The following is a 19208-nucleotide window of genomic DNA, read 5'->3' as shown; positions in this document are numbered from 1 at the left end:
TTTATTTACTTGTTTATCTGTTTTCCCCTTCTGGAATGAAAACTCAACAAAAGCAGAAAACTTGCTGGTCTTCAACAGTGCCTATAACTGTGCCTGGCTCAGGGTAGGCACTGAAATAAATATTTGGTATAAGAAAAAGTGTGTATTACTAAACTACAAATTGTATTTACCTTAACTTCTTAAATTCTAGGATCCAACGTCAAATTCCACAGAGTCTAACATTATAGGTTATATTCCTTTTTTAAAAATCAACTTTTATTCTACTCAATTTTTCTTTTTTTTTTTTTTTTTTTTTTGAGACAGAGTCTCGCTGGAGTGCAGTAGCGTGATCTCGGCTCACTACAACCTCTGCCTCCCAGGTTCAAGTGATTCTCCTGCCTTAACCTCCTGAGTAGCTGGCATTATAGGCGTGCGCCACCATGCCCAGATCATTTTTGTATTTTTAGTAGAGACGGGGTTTTGCCATGTTGGCCAGGCCGGTCTCGAACTCCTGACCTCAAGTGATCCGCCCACATCAGCCTCCCAAAGTGCTGGGATTACAGGCCTGAGGCACTGTGCCCAGCCAAAAAATTTTTCTTACATTCCCTTTTATATGACTGGTGGGAGAAGAGAGATGTTAGAGAAAACAAGGAAGTCGGCAGAGCCAGAGGAATGCCCAAATGTTATCCTATTAAGGCTGACAAATCTTCAGACATGGTATGATTACTCTCCCAGCCCAGTTTTATCATCTGAACCCACCCAGACTTATTCACTAAAACATGGCCACTTGGTTGTGTGCGGTGGCTCACTCCTGTAATCCCAGCAATTTGGGAGAACGAGGCGGGCGGATCACGAGGTCAGGTGGTCAAGACCATCCTGGCTAACACGGTGAAACCCCGTCTCTACTAAAACTACAAAAAAATTAGCCGGGTGTGGTGGCGGGCGTCTATAGTCCCAGCGACTCGGGAGGTTGAAGCAGGAGAATGGTGTGAACCCGGGAAGCGGAGCTTGCAGTGAGCCGAGATCGCGACACTGCACTCCAGTCTGGGGGACAGAGCGAGACTCCGTCTCAAAACAAACAAACAAACAGACAAACAAAAACCCTGGCCACTTGCTGGCGAAGTCTGTGATTCAGTACCTGCAACTGCAAATATATCAAGAGGGTTGGTCATACAATAAGAGAGAGTAATGCAGTACTACTCGGGAAGATAGACATAAAGACCTGGAGGTCGGCGCGGTGGCTTCTGCCTGTAAGCCCAGCACTTTCGGAGGCTGAGTCGGGTGGATCACCTGAGGTCAGGAGTTTGCCACCAGCCTGACCAACATAGAGAAATCCCGTTTCTACTAAAAATACAAAATTAGCTGGGCGTGGTGGCGCACGCCTGTGATCCCAGCTACTCAAGAGGTTGAGGCAGGAGAATCACTTGAACCCAGGAGGTGGAGGTTGCCATGAGCCGAGATCATGCCATTACACCCCAGCCTGGGCAACAAGAGTGAAACTCCGTCTCAAAAAAAAAAAAAACCTGGAAATACTCATTCTGTCCAGAGCTTATGTTTTTTGAGTTAATAACGTATTTCCTAGCTTATGTTTGGTTTTACTTGTGCTTTTGCTTCTGAGAAAATAGATGTACAAAGCATCGGCATGGTTGCAGGAGCAGTGACAGGCATAGTGGCTGGAGCCCTGCTGATTTTCCTCTTGGTGTGGCTGCTAATCCGAAGGAAAGACAAAGAAAGATATGAGGAAGAAGAGAGACCTAATGAAATTCGGTAAACCTCTCAAATCCCCACTTTTAGGGGGCTTCTGTTTTAGGGCCAGCACTATAGTGACCAGCCAACATAAATGTTCCCAGTTTTCTCTTAACCATGAATCTGTTAAAAGGATTATGCTGGTAGGTAGGAAGTTCCAGCCTAGGGACAGAGGGTATGGTTTACCTGGACTTTATTGTGAAACTATCTTATCCTCAACAAACACTTAAAAGTTAAATTAGGCTGGGCGTGGTAGCTCATGCCTGTAATCCCAGCACTTTGGGAGGAGGATTACTTGAGGCCAGGAGTTTGAAACCAGCCTTGTCAACATAGTTAGACTCCATCTTTACAAAAGAAAAATAAATAAATAAATAACCAGGCATGGTGGCCCACGCTTGTAGTCCCAGCTACTCAGGAGGCTGAGACAGGAGGATGACTTTAGCCCAGCAGTTTGAGACTACAGTGAGCCATGATTGCACCTCTGTACTCCAGCCTGGGTGACAGAGAAAGAGCATGTCTCACACACACAAAAAAAAGTATGTACATAGGTATATACATAAAACAGTTCAATTTACATTACTTCTGATTCACTTCTACTCATAATGGGCATACAATGAAGAATGGGCATAGCCTATAGGTCATGAAAGGGTTTATGCAGACAAACCCTAAATCAGGAGGAGTGCTGTCTAGACCATCTCAATGGTAAGATCCTATCCTCCCCAGTATAATAGAGTTGACCTGTGGGCTAACAAAATACACATTTGTGTGAGCCAAGCATTAAGTCTTAAGATACGAAGAAGTACCTATGACCCTAAATGGTTGCCTTCCGATGGTATGATCTGAGGTTTACAGCTTGGGAAACCTCAGAAGGAAGCAATCATACTGGAAGCAATCACAGATCTGCCAGTGTTAAGTTTATCTTTGCTGTTTTTTCTCCTCAGAGAAGATGCTGAAGCTCCGAAAGCCCGTCTTGTGAAACCCAGCTCCTCTTCCTCAGGCTCTCGGAGCTCACGCTCTGGTTCTTCCTCCACTCGCTCCACAGCAAATAGTGCCTCACGCAGCCAGCGGACACTGTCAACTGACGCAGCACCCCAGCCAGGGCTGGCCACCCAGGCATACAGTCTAGTGGGGCCAGAGGTGAGAGGTTCTGAACCAAAGAAAGTCCACCATGCTACGCTGACCAAAGCAGAAACCACACCCAGCATGATCCCCAGCCAGAGCAGAGCCTTCCAAACGGTCTGAATTACAATCGACTTGACTCCCACGCTTTCCTAGGAGTCAGGGTCTTTGGACTCTTCTAGTCATTGGAGCTCAAGTCACCAGCCACACAACCAGATGAGAGGTCATTTAAGTAGCAGTGAGCATTGCACGGAACAGATTCAGATGAGCACTTTCCTTATACGATACCAAACAAGCAAAAGGATGTAAGCTGATTCATCTCCAAAAAGGCATCTTATTGTGCCTTTAGACCAGAGTAAGGGAAAACAGGAGTCCAAATCTATTTGTTGACCAGGACCTGTGGTGAGAAGGTTGGGGAAAGGTGAGGTGAATATACCTAAAACTTTTAATGTGGGATATTTTGTATCAGTGCTTTGATTCACAATTTTCAAGAGGAAATGGGATGCTGTTTGTAATTTTTCTATGCATTTCTGCAAACTTATTGGATTATTACAGTTATTCAGACAGTCAAGCAGAACCCACAGCCTTATTACACCTGTCTGCACCATGTACTGAGCTAACCACTTCTAAGAAACTCCAAAAAAGGAAACATGTGTCTTCTATTCTGACTTAACTTCATTTGTCATAAGGTTTGGATATTAATTTCAAGGGGAGTTGAAATAGTGGGAGATGGAGAAGAGTGAATGAGTTTCTGCCACTCTATACTAATCTCACTACTTGTACTGAGCCCAAAATAACTATGAAAGGAGACGAAAATTTGTGACAGGATTGTGAAGAGCTTTCCATCTTCATGATGTTATGAGGACTGGTGACAAACATTAGAAATATATAATGGAGCAATTGTGGATTTCCCCTCAAATCAGATACCTCTAAGGACTTTCCTGCTAGATATTTCTGGAAGGAGAAAATACAACATGTCATTTATCAACGTCCTTAGAAAGAATTCTTCTAGAGAAAAAGGGATCTAGGAATGCTGAAAGATTACCCAACATTCCATTATAGTCTCTTCTTTCTGAGAAAATGTGAAACCAGAATTGCAAGACTGGGCGGACTAGAAAGGGAGATTAGATCAGTTTTCTCTTAATATGTCAAGGAAGGTAGCTGGGCGTGGTGCCAGGCACCTGTAGGAAAATCCAGCAGGTGGAGGTTGCAGTGAGCCAAGATTGTGCCATTGCACTCCAGCCTGGGTGACAGAGCAAGACTCCATCTCAAAAAAAAAAAAAAAAAAATCAAGGAAGGATAAAAGAAAGTTCAGTATTGTACCACACTTGGAACTTCCTCCATTTCTTCCATTTTAGAAGGATGAGAACCTGGAACTTTTGATGATTCTAAGCCTTAAATTATCAAAAAGATCAGGGATTGCCAACGCTTCTAATGGCACTGCAAGTATATGCCATAATCGTTCCCTCCTAAAAGTGAAAAATGAGAGAAATTCAGTATTTTCCCAGGCTCGGCCTCCAGAAGTTTAGCTCTGGGCTGGAAGAAAAGGGTACTAATATTTAGGGAAGAGATGAGAATAATTAGTGGGTGGCAGGAGAGGGCTGAGCTAGTGCCTGCTAAAATTTTGGTTGTATCTTGGAAAGATTTAGCAAAAATAACTCACCAGGATAGCTGCTGAAGAGCTGATGAATGGGAGAAGAAAGATGTTTGAGAAATAAAGAAAACAGCAGCCTCCGATACAATAACTTGCCTTTTTAATAGTTTTGATTACTCTTAATACCTATAGCACAAATGCTGGACCTGAATCAGCCCTTCAAGGACCCTAGCACAAATGTCAACTGATCACCTCTGGGAGAGTAGAAAACTTTTTTTTTTTTGAGATGAAGTCTCGCTCTGTTGCCCAGGCTGGAGTGCAGTGGCACAATCTCAGCTCACTGCAGCCTCCGCCTCTCGGGTTCAAGCGATTCTCCTGCCTTGTCCTCCTGAGTAGCTGGTATTACAGGTGCCTGCCATCACACCCAGCTAATTTTTGGAGTTCTGATAGAGACAGGGTTTCTCCATGTTGGCCAGGCTTGTCTCAAGCTCCTGACCTCAAGTGACCTGCCCACCCTTGGCCTCCCAAAGTGCTGGAAGCCACTGCACCTGGCCCAGAATACTTTTTTTTTTGAGATGCAGTCTTGCTCTCATCATGCAGGCTGGAGTGCAGTGGCGCATCTCGGCTCACTGCGACCTCCACCTCCCGGGTTCAAGCGATTCTTCTTCCTCAGTCCCCCAAGTAGCTGGGATTATAGGTGTGCGCCACCACATACAGCTAATTGTTGTATTTTTAGTAGAGATGGGGTTTCGCCATGTTGACCAGGCTGGTCTCAAACGCCTGACCTCAGGTGATCCACCCACCTCAGCCCCACAAAGTGCTAGGATTACAGGTGTGAGCCACCGTGCCCGGCCCAGAATACTTTTTAAAAGAAGAGCAGGTTAGAGGAAAGAAAAACATTAATGCTGAATGTGGTGATGAAAGCATGTTTCTAAAATGGGAAGCCGATGCTTAAAGAGGAAAGACTAATCTGGGATTTTGCCCCATTTCTCTGGTTTTTCATTCCTATATTTAATTCTCACAATCGTGTCGTCACATAGTGCAAAAAACAAAATTCTTGTCAAGTCCCCAGGAGTTTATCCTTGGGTGAAAGTTTTAGCCTGAGTATTGTCTTCCTCTAAAAAAGGTGGGAAATGAGACATTGAGGAATTAACATATAAATGTCTGCTATGGGTTTAAGAGAACTGGTGTATTTGGAATGCTTCTTACACTAACACTGTCTCATTGTAAAATATAAAACCCCTTACTCTAACTACATTTTTATTCCTCTGGTAGTGTGGTATCCAGGCAACATATCACTTCTGCTATGTAATTCTAAGAATTCTCATTTCTAGAGTACCTGAGCCAAACAAATACACTACGGAAGCTGCAGCTGTTATCATCACTAGCAATTTGCTCATCATTATTTACTACCTTTGAACCTAAGGTTTCCTGCCTATGCTTTTGAAAGCAAAAATCAGTCTCCTTTGCATGAAAAACAGCCTTAGATTTTTAAACATGTTAGTTACCAGAATGCTAAAATACCAGTTGACTACCCAAATTATTTTGGAAATCTATCCATAATGGAAGTCTACAACAAACACATAAAACAGATTACACTAAGAGCTGAGAAACTCAAAGGAACTGAAGATTCTGAGAGATAAACTGTTCAAGTCTTAGCAATGATACTGCACTTCTCTTTGACAGGTTCTGGGCTTAAGTTAGAGGCCCTACTGGTTCCAAACCATATTCCACTGACTTTGCAAGTAAAATAAATTTGATTCTGAAATAGGAAACAAAAAAAGGAGAAATAACCAAATAGTAGAAGAAAAACTGTTTGTAGAAGAAGATGCAGATGGAATGATGTGGATGTTGAGTAACCATGTCAATAAAATATATAAACCAAACTTAAATTTGTGAAATAAGGAAGTTGGTACCTTTGTTGTTACAGTGTATAAAAACAATTTCGGAACTGCTGTTGCAAAAAGACATATATAGTTTTGCTTCCTTCTGGTGTTAAGCTGTTTATATTTCAGTTTCAGTTTTAACTTCTAGTTCCTTGTAATTGGGACTGTGTTTCAGCATCATAAAAACCAAATATTTATTATGGATGCATCTGTATCAGCAATTAAAAAATAAACAAGTAAAAGTGATACTGTAGGAGAAGCTGAAGCTCATATAACCTGGACTGGAAATTTGTTTATCAGCTTGCTGCCAATAGAAGAACAGAAGAACTCAGACTGAATATGATCTATTATTTATCAATTTCAGTCACGAATTTACCAATTACTTTTTTCTCCCACAAGGCAAGATGCTAGGTATAAGTTGCACAGGGGATACCAAGAGAGTTGCTGTCCTTAAGGATTTATCAAAATTAACGACATAATAATTACTAAGCAAGTATTTTGTGCCTAGGTGAAGTGCCAACAGAGAAGCACACACTAAGGGGTTCAAATAAATCTGAAAAGTATGCACTAAGAGATTCAAATACATCTGGAAAAACTTCACAGAGGTCATTGTAAAATAACAGCGGTAACAGCAATCATCACTTACTGAGCCATCGTGTGCCAGTCACGCTAAGTACATTACACATTTCGTCTCAGTTTCATACTCACATCAACCCTATAAGGAAATATCTGTATTCACATTCTACAAGTGAGAAATGTAAGGCTCAAAGAGGTTAAGTCAGTAGTAGAGCCAGGATTTATTTTTACTTTTATTTTTATTTTGAGACCGAGTCTAGCTCTGTCGCCCGGGCTGGAGTGCAGTGGCGCGATCTCGGCTCACTGCAAGCTCCGCCTCCCGGGTTCACGCCATTCTCCTGCCTCAGCCACTCGAGTAGCTGGGACTACAGGCGCCTGCCACCACGCCTGGCTAATTTTTTGTGTTTTCAGTAGAGACGGGGTTTCACCGTTAGCCAGGATGGTCTCGATCTCCTGACCTCGTGATCCGCCCACCTCAGCCTTCGAGTGCTGGGATTACAGGCATGAGCCACTGCGCCCGGCCCTGGAGCCAGGATTTAAACCCAGCCACTGTTAATATATTCCATCACAACTGACAGATCCTGATTCATCATCATCTTCCCTCCTGAAATCCTCAAACCTTTACACTCAACTATAGGCTTTCTTTTCTCTTTGCTTTCTTCCTTGACCTAAAGCTGTTCACCATACTTGGGACACACTTAGCTCACTCACACAAGTCCAAATCCTTTAGTTTTCCCTTGTTCTGCAAAACAAGATACAATTCCCAACTTTATAATTGCCTGATTTGTCTTTATATGGTAATGATGGGCTTAGATCATGTAATTTTTGTTGAATGTTAAGCACAGAGTATCTTGAGCACATCAAGATTAAATCTGTCCAATCTTCTGAGAGGCAAAAAGATAAGGTGCATTGAAACTACAAAATAATAGGTACAGTTGATTCTTCAAAGATGATACAGTCATATCAATTTATTTAAAATGTAGGCTGGGGGCCATGGCTCACGCCTGTAATTCCAACACTTTGGGAGGCTGAGGTAGGTGGATCACTTGAGGTCAAGAGTTCAAGACCAGCCTGGCCACGATGGTGAAACTCCATCTCTACTAAAAATACAAAAATTAGCCAGGCGTGGTGGCACATGCCTGTGGTCCCAACTACTCGGGAGGCTGAGGCAGGTCAATCACTTGAACCCGGGAGGTGGAGGTTGCAGTAAGCGGAGATCGTACCACTCTACCCCAGCCTAGGTGACACAGCAAGACTCTCTCAAAAAAAAAAAAAAAAAATACAGTTCAAGGACCCCGTGTTTAGTAATTATGTTTACAATTATTTGCTTCTTTTTTTTTTTTTTTTTTTTGGAGACGTAGTCTCACTCTGTTGCCCAGGCTGGAGTGCAGTGGTGTGATCTTAGTTCACTGCTGCAACCTCCGCCTCCTGGGTTCAAGCGATTCTCCTGCCTCAGCATCCCGAGTAGCTGGGACTACAGGCGCACACCACCACGCCTGGCTAATTTTTGTATTTTTAGTAGAGATGGGCTTTCACCATGTTACCCAGGCTGGTCTCCAACTCCTGACCTCAGGTGATCCGCCAGCCTCCCAAAGTGCTGGGATTATAGGCGTGAGCCACTGTACCCAGCCCTCTGTCATCTTTTATATCATATGTTTTTGTTACCACTTGTGGATGGAAAAGTAAGTTATAAAAAAGGAAAACTCAATGAGTTTGGCTACTTGTAAGCAGCTCTGCTAAAGACTTCAATTAGTAAAACAATTTAAAAATTAGGGCCAGGCACAGTGGCTCTTGCCTGTAAACCTAGCACTTTGGGAGGCCAAAGCAGGAGGATCGCTCGAGTCCAGGAGTTTGAGACCAGCTTGGGCAATACAGTAAGACCCCATCTCTGCAAAAGGAAAACAAACAAAAAAAAATTTTTTTTTTTTGGAGACGGAGTCTTGCTCTGTTGCCAGGCTGGAGTGCAGTGGTGTGATCTCGGCTCACTGCAGCCTCCACCTCCTGGGTTCAAGTGATTCTCCTGCCTCAGCCTCCTGAGAAGCTGGGACTAGAGGAGCGTGCCACCATGCCCAGCTAATTTTTGTATTTTTAGTAGAAACAGGGTTTCAGCATGTTGGCCAGAATAGTCTCGATCTCTTGACCTTGTGATCCTCCTGCCTTGGCCTCCCAAAGTGCTGGGATGACAGGCGTGAGCCACCGCACCCAGCCAAAAAAAAATCTTAAAAATTAGCCAGGTGCGGTGGCTCACGCCTGTCATCCCAGCACTTTGGGAGGCTGAGGCGGGTGGATCACCTGAGGTCAGGAGTTCAAGACCAGCCTGACCAACATGGAGAAACCCCGTCTCTACTAAAAATAGAAAAAATTAGCTGGGCGTGGTGGCACATGCCTGTAATCCCAGCTACTTGGGAGGCTGAGGCAGGAGAATTGCTTGAACCTGGGAGGCGGAGGTTGCAGTGAGCTGAGATTGCGCCATTGCACTCCAGCCTGGGCAACAAAAGTGAAACTCCATCTCAAAAAAATAAATAAATAAATAATCTTAAAAATTAAGCTGCTCTGAAAAAAATTTTAAATTAAAATAGGCGGGGCGCAGTGGCTCATGCCTAAGTCTCAGCACTTTGGGAGGCCGAGGCGGGTGGATCACGAGGTCAGGAGTTCAAGATCAGACTGACCAACATGGCGAAAACCCATCTCTACTAAAAATGCAAAAAAAATTAGCCGGGCGTGGTGGTGCGCGCCTGTAATCCCAGCTACTCAGGAGGCTGAGGCAGGAGAATCGCTTGAACCCAGGAGGGGGAGGCTGCAGTGAGCTGAGATTGCACCATTGCACTCCAGACTGGGTGACAGAGTGAGACTCCGTCTCAGATTTAAAAAAAAAAAAAAAAAAAAATTAAAATAATAAGGAGCACTTTTTTTTTCTTTAAGAGACAGGTTCTCTCACTCTGTCGCCCAGGCTGGAGCTCAGTGGCACAATCACGGCTCACGGCAGCCTCAACCTCCCAGGCTCAAACCATCTTCCCACCTCAGCCTCCTGAGTACCTGAGACTACAGGCACATGCCAACATGCCCAGCTAATTTTTGTATTTTTTGTAGAGACAGGGTCTCCTTATGTTGCCCAGGCTGGCCTTGAACTCCTGGGCTCAAGCCATCTACCAGCTTTGGCCTCCCAAAATGCTGGGATTACAGTGCCTGGCCACGAGCGCATTTTATACAGCACCTCCTCTCCATAGTGCAGGGGCTAAACAAGATGACTAAGAGTTTGAAAGGAGAAAGCAATCTAGCCTGAGTAAGAAGCATAAGCTGTGGAATAAAATCTGATTTTGAAAAATTCAGGGTCAGCTAGAGATCTTAAGCAAATTATTTGACCTATTTGAACCTGAATTTCTTTATCTGAAAATGGGGACAATATGATCTGCCAAAAATAGTTGTGAGGCTCATGTAAGAGAATATATGTGAAATGCTTAGCATGATGCCCTGCATAAAGCATTGAATAAAACATCAATGGCAAGGGCTCTACTACCAGAAATACAATAGGCATGAGAATATTCTAAAGCATATAATCTGGTTTAGGAAGGTAAAGCATAATGCAGGAAAAAGATACTGGAGCTATGTTTATGTATGCTGTTCTCCAGTTGCAATAATTTATACATGGCTAAAGTTAGAAATCAAAATATTAATAACAGCTTTCATCATTCTGGTTTCAAATTTCCCTGATGCAATGCAGTACATACACTCCAGTATTTGGGCAATCAGGGCATACATATATTGCATCTTTTAGTCATGTCACTGGGTCCCAGAAGGGTTGTTTTTAATATCTGAGTTTTTGAAGCAAGGGACTGTAAGTTTACTATTCTTTAATACTAATTTTTAAAAAATGCATATTTAGTAACAGTACACCACATAATCCTAACACAGATTATTCAATTAAATTCTAAACCTTACATTTTTTTCATTTTTTTTTGTTTTTTGAGACAGGGTTTTGCTCCGTCACTCAGGCTGGAGTGCAGGGGCACAATCATGGCTCACTGCAGCCTCCACCTCTTGAGCTCAAGTGATCCTCCCATCTCATTTTTTGAGATGGGGGTCTCACTATGTTGCCTAGGCTGGTTGAGACTTTTCAACAGAAGCAACTGAAACCACAAAACTATTAAATAATTTCTTCAAAAACTGAGGCCGGCACGGGGGCTCACTCCTGCAATCCCAGCACTCTGGGAGGCCGAAGCGGGCAGATCACTTGAGGCCTGAGACCGGTCTGACCAATATGGGGAAACCCCGTCCCTACTAAAAATACAAAAATTAGCAGGGCGTGGTGGTGGTGCGGGCCTCTAATCCCAGCTACCTGGGAGGCTGAGGCAGGAGAATGGCTTGAACCCAGGAGGCGGAGGTTGCAGTGAGCCAAGACCACAGCACTGCACTCCAGCCTGGATGACAGTTAGACTCCACATAAAAACAAAAACAAACAAAACAAAAAAAAAAAACATGCCAGGCGTGGTTGCTCATGCCTGTAATCCCAGCACTCTGGGAGGCCAAGGCAGGCGGATTACCTGAAGTCAGGAGTTTGAGACCAGCCTGGCCAATATGGTGAAACCCTGTCTCTACTAAAATACAAAAAGTAGCCAGGCGTGGTGGCATGCACCTGTAGTCTCAGCTACTCGGGAGGCTGAGGCAGGGGAATCGCTTGAACCTGGGAGGCAGAGGTCGCAGTGAGCCAAGTTCGTGCCACTGCACTCCAGCCTGGGGGACAGAGCGAGACTCCGTCTTTTCTGGGAGACTCCATTGGGAGACTGTCTTTTTTGGGAGACAGAGTCGTGCCTTAGTTTCCTCATTTACAAAATGACGATCATAAGTTGCTACCGCTTAGGTGTACAGTGAGAATTAAATGAGGTAAGGTTAGCATGTGGTAGGCACACAAAAATGTTACATCATTATCCTTTTATCCAGTCAGAAGTCCTAGGCTCTAGACTCCACTGCAGTCCCATGCAACCAAACTTTAATTTTAGATCTTATGTGTGATTTGAAACCCTGTGCATTTAAAGTGGTGGAGACAGGACCTTTATCATATTCTGAGCTTTAAATATATAAACGCTAAATCATTCCATTTAATAAGACATAGCCCAAGTCCCAGAACACGTTTTGAGAGTAACCAGAAACAGAGGTTATTTGTTCTGCTTTCTTTTATCACTGCTATTGGATGGGACATCCCAAACAAGTGGATGTGCGCCCCAATTCTATTTTCCACCGGTTCGATGATTAAAATAATTACAAAAATGCAAAATACAGCACAGGGTGTAGTTTGAAATGTGTGCTTGTTAAACTTTAGGCACTGGGGTGTGAAAAGAAAAAATCCAGATAACATTACTAACAGTTAGCGTGGGGGACTGGGGGTTCCAAATACCAAAAGAAACTGAAAAGAGTGGCTCACAGGACACACCTTACCTCTTTCTGGAGTTGAGTTGAATTTATTTCCAGGAAGGAAATTACACTGTAGCGTAACTAACAAAAGATATAAAACAAATCTTGAACCAAAAAAAGCTATATTTGATACTAGCTTACCCAGCTGCTTATCTTCCCACAAATGATATCTCTCAGCTGCATTTTTCTCCTGATATAAGGATGAATAATACACACCTTCGAGAACTGTGTTGATGATTAGATGACAAATGAAAGCATTTTGTGTGTAGTGAGGCATTGTATAAAATTAAATTCTTGGGACGTGGGAGAGGCTAAGAATATATCTCCATGAACTCTAAGCCAACGTTCCTCCCCAAAAGGAAAATATGAAAAGGAAATTTTTCATATGTTTGAGTCTGTCTGTACCCTTTACTGGCTTTGACAAGGACAAGATGTCCTCGCTCTTCTGACAGCCTTTTTCGCAGTCTAGAGACCTTCTAATTCCAGCCCTGCTACTAAAAGTTCTTTTGGTGTAGCCTTAAAAAATCTTTTCCCCCATCGGTGCCTATTTATCTACTAAATAGGAATAACAGCTACCTCGCCTGCTTGAAAGGATACAGGGAGTGTTCAAGGTACCTGAGACAGGCTCTTGGAACGACAAGGCCCCACATGTCCGGGGCCATGCACAACACTGCACAATTTAAAATTCTAGGCACCATTGTTTTGTGCACCAGCTCTGTCACGTTTTCAAAGCGTCGGCACGGTCTGTCGTTTAATTTTTGATGAAAGTCAAACCAGGAAAGATGTCACCTCATGTTACTGAAAATACAAACGTTCAGAAAGTCTAAATCAAAGACGCACGGCTATTGGAACCTATGATTCCTAATGCCTGGTTCACCTAACCAACAATACACTCGCCACCTTTTAAATCTGTTTATTTTATAAACAACGGTGAAATGCAGGGCTTGGGCTAGTTGGGGAAGGACTGAGCCAAGAAGTCGAATCTGTTCTAGACGGAGGTGGGAAGGGGCCCAACGGTCAGGGCTCAGAGAAGCGGGCTCGCCTTCTTTTCCGCGGAGGGGTCCAGACACGACCGCATCGTGAGGCGGTTCTGAAAAGCCGGGCTCCTTAAACCTCTGCGTCGGGGGCTGCCTCCCAACAGCTGCCGTAGCGAAGTGCCGGTACTGGGGGGCCTGCGGAGCTAACCCGCCCCACCCCGCGGCGGCCTGGCGGCTCCCTCCAATCCCAATCCTGGGGGGCCGTGAGCGAGCAGCCCTAGTAACACCCTGAAGCCGGAACCTTCGCCCCAGCCCCTCGGGGTCAGCCCTTGCCCAAAGCCACGCTATGAAATATAGATTCGCGAAACCCGGGGCACTTAGAGGACCGTCTGGAACACAGAGGTGGGGGATGGAAAGGAGGAATTAGGACGTGGGTGGGGGAGGGGAGTAACAACCTTCGCAGCCATTTTGTCCTCGCTCCACTTCCGTCTTCTCCTCCCGGGCTCCCGCGCCCGAACCCCTCCCTTCAGGCCCCGCGCGATTCCTCCCCCAGTTCTGTGCGGGCCAAGATCCCGGCTAGCGCCGCTATCATTGGTTGGTTCCACGTTTGCCCGCCCCTCTTCCTCCTCTTTCCGCCCCCTCCCTCCCGCGGAAGCTGGGGGCGCATGCGTAGAGGCGGACGCTCCCCTCCCCCGCCCGGGGTAACTGAGGACTCCCGCGCGCGGGCTCTCTGCGCCCCACCCTCCCTTTCCCCGGGGCCGTCCGGAGAGCGGGGGCGAGCTTGAAAGTTCCAGAACGCTGCGGTGAGTGCGTTATCGCGAGGCGGAGCGCGGTGGGGTGGGTGCGGAAGGGGGCGAGGCCCGAGGAGTGGAGCCGGGCTTGTGATTGGGTCTTGTAAGGGCAGCCGGGCGTCTATTGGCCGGGGAAGCCGTAATGGCAGGTAGCAGGGGCGGGCTCCTTCTGGAAGGTTCTGAGATAGGGTATAAGAGGCAGGGTGGCGGGCGGAAACCGGTCTCATTGAACTCGCCTGCATCTCTTGGGGGATTTTTGTGGCTCTCTTCGTTATTGGAGCCAGGCCTACACGTCAGGTAAAACCTCTGCTCAAGAGTTGGGTTGTGGGTCTGGGAGCGTAAAGCTTCCACACAGGCCGGTTGGGCTTGCTGAGGCTTGGAGCGTTCTGAGAATTTCGTCGAGGCGAGTGTGTGGCCCCATCCACCGGATTAAGGGGCCTCAGTTTTCGGTGGGATGGCAGCGGCGTTTGGTTGCAGCTGGCAGGACAGAAATGTAGGGGAGTGGGCCGCAGTGGCCTCAGAGGAGGCTGGGAGACGCCCGGCGACCGCGTGGCGGGGGAGGGTTGCTGCATCGGCTTGCCTGGCGCGCAGGGAAATGGTGCCAGCGTTTTCTTTCACCTGGTTCTTTGCTTAGCCTAGTCCCACCGTGGTTCTTCAAACCCGTTGTTGGCGTGCTTCCAGTATGGGGGTACGTTCCGGAGTAGTTAAAAGCCCGTTGACTCCAGGGGGCACTGGCGCCTGGCGAGGGAGGGGAACAGATAGTGCTCAGTTCAGGGTTAAGACCACGTGTTTAGCAACGCTCCAGGCCCTCTGGATAGATGGGTCCTTCATTTAGGGCGTGCTCTGCTGTGGTTGGCACGGCAACCTGGACTGCACCGCTAGTTTTGGACCTCCCGCGTGCTCAGACAAGAGGTGATGGGCACTATTACCTCTTGACAGTGGCCATACTTTTTTCCTGGTTATGTTTTGTTTTAAGGGATAAGGGAAATATTTTGATTAATTGAATTTTTAAACTGGATTTTTTTTTTTTTTCAGCAACCATGTCCAAGGGACCTGCAGTTGGTATTGATCTTGGCACCACCTACTCTTGTGTGGGTGTTTTCCAGCACGGAAAAGTCGAGATAATTGCCAATGATCAGGGAAACCGAACCACTCCAAGCTATGTCGCCTTTACGGACACTGAACGGTTGATCGGTGATGCCGCAAAGAATCAAGTTGCAATGAACCCCACCAACACAGTTTTTGGTAAGTTACTAATTTTAAATGACAGAACAAATTTAACAGGGCTAGGAAGCAGAAAAGTTTATGAAACGTGAGCGGGTATCTTTTTGTTTTTAGAAAAACTGAGCTGAGACTTGTTCTCAAGTCTGTTATAAAACAGGTTGTAGAAACCTTTCAGGCTGAAATCTAGGTAATGTAGGAGGTCGAAGTTTGAACCTTCACTACGTATATGGTAGTTGAATTCACCTACCTATGAACTCTTAGTTATTTGAGTAATCATGGACTTGGGTTTTATCAGAAGAGGTATGAAATTAAGTGTGTTCATTTGATATCTTTTATAGATGCCAAACGTCTGATTGGACGCAGATTTGATGATGCTGTTGTCCAGTCTGATATGAAACATTGGCCCTTCATGGTGGTGAATGATGCTGGCAGGCCCAAGGTCCAAGTAGAATACAAGGGAGAGACCAAAAGCTTCTATCCAGAGGAGGTATCCTCTATGGTTCTGACAAAGATGAAGGAAATTGCAGAAGCCTACCTTGGGAAGGTGAGGTTTGTTTTTCAGTATGGAGTGCATTCCGGAGTAGTTAAAAGCTTGATGACTCCCAGGGGCACTGGCACCTGGCGAGGGAGGGGAACAGATGGGGCTCAGCTCAGGGTTAAGACCACGTGCCCAACAATGCCCCAGGCTCTCTAGGTAGATGGGTCTGTCAACGCCAGAAACCAGTGGATCCTGACAATTACACAGTGATTTACATTTTGAGGGGGTGCTCCAGCTGTTCTTTCACCAGCATTAATCCATTTGTTGGAGTTTGCATATATAAGTATACTAGTTATCAATCTGTGGTCTTTTCTTTTTTCCTAGACTGTTACCAATGCTGTGGTCACAGTGCCAGCTTACTTTAATGACTCTCAGCGTCAGGCTACCAAAGATGCTGGAACTATTGCTGGTCTCAATGTACTTAGAATTATTAATGAGCCAACTGCTGCTGCTATTGCTTACGGCTTAGACAAAAAGGTATGTACCATTTGTGATGCAAATCCAGATTATTTTAAGATTAATTTGATCCATCACGAATTTAAATGATTGTTTTTAATGGCAGGTTGGAGCAGAAAGAAACGTGCTCATCTTTGACCTGGGAGGTGGCACTTTTGATGTGTCAATCCTCACTATTGAGGATGGAATCTTTGAGGTCAAGTCTACAGCTGGAGACACCCACTTGGGTGGAGAAGATTTTGACAACCGAATGGTCAACCATTTTATTGCTGAGTTTAAGCGCAAGCATAAGAAGGACATCAGTGAGAACAAGAGAGCTGTAAGACGTCTCCGTACTGCTTGTGAACGTGCTAAGCGTACCCTCTCTTCCAGCACCCAGGCCAGTATTGAGATCGATTCTCTCTATGAAGGAATCGACTTCTATACCTCCATTACCCGTGCCCGATTTGAAGAATTGAATGCTGACCTGTTCCGTGGCACCCTGGACCCAGTAGAGAAAGCCCTTCGAGATGCCAAATTGGACAAGTCACAGATTCATGATATTGTCCTGGTTGGTGGTTCTACTCGTATCCCCAAGATTCAGAAGCTTCTCCAAGACTTTTTCAATGGAAAAGAACTGAATAAGAGCATCAACCCTGATGAAGCTGTTGCTTATGGTGCAGGTAACAATGGTAGCTCAACCCTAAAGGCAGGCAGGCCCAAGGTGACTCACTGATGAGTGATTGTTAAACATTCGTAGTTGCCACCAAAAGCTTGGCTAATGATGGCAACACCTTCCTTGGATGTCTGAGCGAGTGATATAGTTGTTAAAACAGGAGCTATGTACCGGGTTTTCTTTTTAGTTTTTTTTAATGTTAACTTTTTGTTTGCTAGCTGTCCAGGCAGCCATCTTGTCTGGAGACAAGTCTGAGAATGTTCAAGATTTGCTGCTCTTGGATGTCACTCCTCTTTCCCTTGGTATTGAAACTGCTGGTGGAGTCATGACCGTCCTCATCAAGCGTAATACCACCATTCCTACCAAGCAGACGCAGACCTTCACTACCTATTCTGACAACCAGCCTGGTGTGCTTATTCAGGTATGTTTCTGTACTTTTGTTTGGCTTACTGAAAACAGATAAAGGGAAGTCTTGACTGACTCGCTATGATGATGGATTCCAAAACCATTCGTAGTTTCCACCAGAAAGTCTCATGTTGGCCAGTTCCTTCCTTGGATGTCTGAGCGACCATTCTTCCTTAGCAGGACTCTAGCAGTATGACAGAGACCTGAAGTCCATTGCAGTAATTCGTTTTATTCCCTACCAAGGTTTATGAAGGCGAGCGTGCCATGACCAAGGATAACAACCTGCTTGGCAAGTTTGAACTCACGGGCATACCTCCTGCACCCCGAGGTGTTCCTCAGATTGAAGTCACTTTTGACATTGATGCCAATGGTATCCTCAATGTCTCTGCTGTGGACAAGAGTACAGGAAAAGAGAATAAGATTACTATCACTAATGACAAGGGTAAGTAGGCACGATCATCTGGTCTTGACAGGGATCATAATGGTATTTCAGTTGAGTTACTGGTGCCTAAGGGCATCTAGCTAAGAGAAACTAGAGTTACACAGGTAATTCTTTTCTAGGCCGTTTGAGCAAGGAAGACATTGAACGTATGGTCCAGGAAGCTGAGAAGTACAAAGCTGAAGATGAGAAGCAGAGGGACAAGGTGTCATCCAAGAATTCACTTGAGTCCTATGCCTTCAACATGAAAGCAACTGTTGAAGATGAGAAACTTCAAGGCAAGATTAACGATGAGGACAAACAGAAGATTCTGGACAAGTGTAATGAAATTATCAACTGGCTTGATAAGAATCAGGTTTGTGATTTTTTTTTTTTTCACTCTGTGTAGGGGAAGGGGGATGGTAAACCAAGTTTGAGTTGGATTTCAGTATAGGGTCACAATGATGAATGGTCCAAAACATTCGCGGTTTCCACCAGAATTCAAGGTGTTGGCAACTACCTTCCTTGGATGTCTGAGTGACCCAAGATGTTAAGGAAGAATAAGGCCCTATTTTAATGTTGCCAGTTTGCGCCAGACTTTTTAGTATCAGATTGCATCAGGGAGAAAGAAGGGTTATTAACATTAAAAGAACTTGTAGTAATTCCTTTTTCTCTTCCTCAGACTGCTGAGAAGGAGGAATTTGAACATCAACAGAAAGAGCTGGAGAAAGTTTGCAACCCCATCATCACCAAGCTGTACCAGAGTGCAGGAGGCATGCCAGGAGGAATGCCTGGGGGATTCCCTGGTGGTGGAGCTCCTCCCTCTGGTGGTGCTTCCTCGGGGCCCACCATTGAAGAGGTTGATTAAGCCAACCAAGTGTAGATGTAGCATTGTTCCACACATCTAAAACATTTGAAGGACCTAAATTCGTAGGAAATTCTGTGGCAGTTTTAAAAAGTTAAGCTGCTATAGTAAGTTACTGGGCATTTTCAATACTTGAATATGGAACATATGCACAGGGGAAGGAAATAACATTGCACTTTATAAACTGTATTGTAAGTGGAAAATGCAATGTCTTAAATAAAACTATTTAAAATTGGCACCATACAATTGTTCTGAGTCTTTAAATAGCCTTCCAGGCCAGCTGGTGGGAGAAGTAGGGCTTAGGGTGATTATGTGAATCTTACTAACTTCCTCCCTTCCTCTTAAGCTTGAGTTAACAAGGGCTGGGTGGCAAGTTGCCCTTCAGAGCGTTGTGGATGGTACGTTTTGGAATTCAGAGCTTTGAGAAGGGGACCATGAGAAATGGGATCTGGATCAAACTAACCTTAGTCCTTAGTCTGGAGAGGCAGAAAGCTGACTTAATGGTGTTTCCTAAACTTATTCTGTGTGTAAGCCTGCCTAGGAGCAGAGGCTTTCCTGGAGGGTTGTGCT

At 45.1% G+C, this 19208-nt stretch overlaps 3 protein-coding genes and 1 non-coding gene across 6 annotated transcripts in view; 3 read left to right on the top strand and 1 right to left on the bottom strand.

Annotated features, from left to right (window-relative positions):
• Positions 1 to 6599, top strand: part of CLMP (CXADR like membrane protein) — a 126850-nt gene extending 120251 nt beyond the window's left edge. Inside the window, exons 6-7 of one of the 2 annotated variants that reach the window (XM_024255037.3) lie at positions 1605 to 1746; positions 2667 to 6599. In XM_024255037.3, coding sequence (XP_024110805.1) covers positions 1605 to 1746; positions 2667 to 2967 — 443 coding nt within the window. In that variant the 3' untranslated portion in view covers positions 2968 to 6599. Of the gene's footprint in view, positions 1 to 1597; positions 1747 to 2666 lie in introns of both variants that reach the window. The other variant, XM_009247183.4, reaches the window with a different exon arrangement.
• Positions 6600 to 13181: 6582 nt separating this feature from the next.
• LOC129048880 (uncharacterized) lies at positions 13182 to 14649 on the bottom strand. Its single transcript, XM_054525502.1, has 3 exons — positions 14429 to 14649; positions 13742 to 14084; positions 13182 to 13450 (listed from the first exon to the last, which is right to left on the bottom strand). The coding sequence occupies exons 1-3, from the start codon at positions 14647 to 14649 to the stop codon at positions 13334 to 13336; spliced, it is 681 nt and encodes a 226-aa protein (XP_054381477.1). The 3' UTR covers positions 13182 to 13333.
• Positions 14126 to 18881, top strand: HSPA8 (heat shock protein family A (Hsp70) member 8). 2 transcript variants are annotated; one of them, XM_009247180.4, is made up of 9 exons: positions 14126 to 14374; positions 15113 to 15322; positions 15640 to 15845; positions 16164 to 16316; positions 16402 to 16957; positions 17169 to 17371; positions 17599 to 17797; positions 17917 to 18149; positions 18456 to 18881. In XM_009247180.4, exons 2-9 carry the CDS (start codon positions 15118 to 15120, stop codon positions 18639 to 18641), a joined length of 1941 nt encoding a protein of 646 aa, XP_009245455.1. In that variant the 5' UTR covers positions 14126 to 14374; positions 15113 to 15117; the 3' UTR covers positions 18642 to 18881.
• LOC112135698 (small nucleolar RNA SNORD14) lies at positions 17432 to 17518 on the top strand. The gene has a single exon (XR_002916935.1). It is a non-coding gene; the product is annotated as a small nucleolar RNA SNORD14 (small nucleolar RNA).
• Positions 18882 to 19208: the final 327 nt, after the last annotated feature.

The sequence above is a fragment of the Pongo abelii genome, chromosome 9 (assembly GCF_028885655.2).
Source record: "Pongo abelii isolate AG06213 chromosome 9, NHGRI_mPonAbe1-v2.0_pri, whole genome shotgun sequence".
NCBI lineage: Eukaryota > Metazoa > Chordata > Mammalia > Primates > Hominidae > Pongo > Pongo abelii.
The sequence above is the reverse complement of the archived record's forward strand: the minus strand, read 5'-3'. Positions and strand labels throughout refer to the sequence as shown.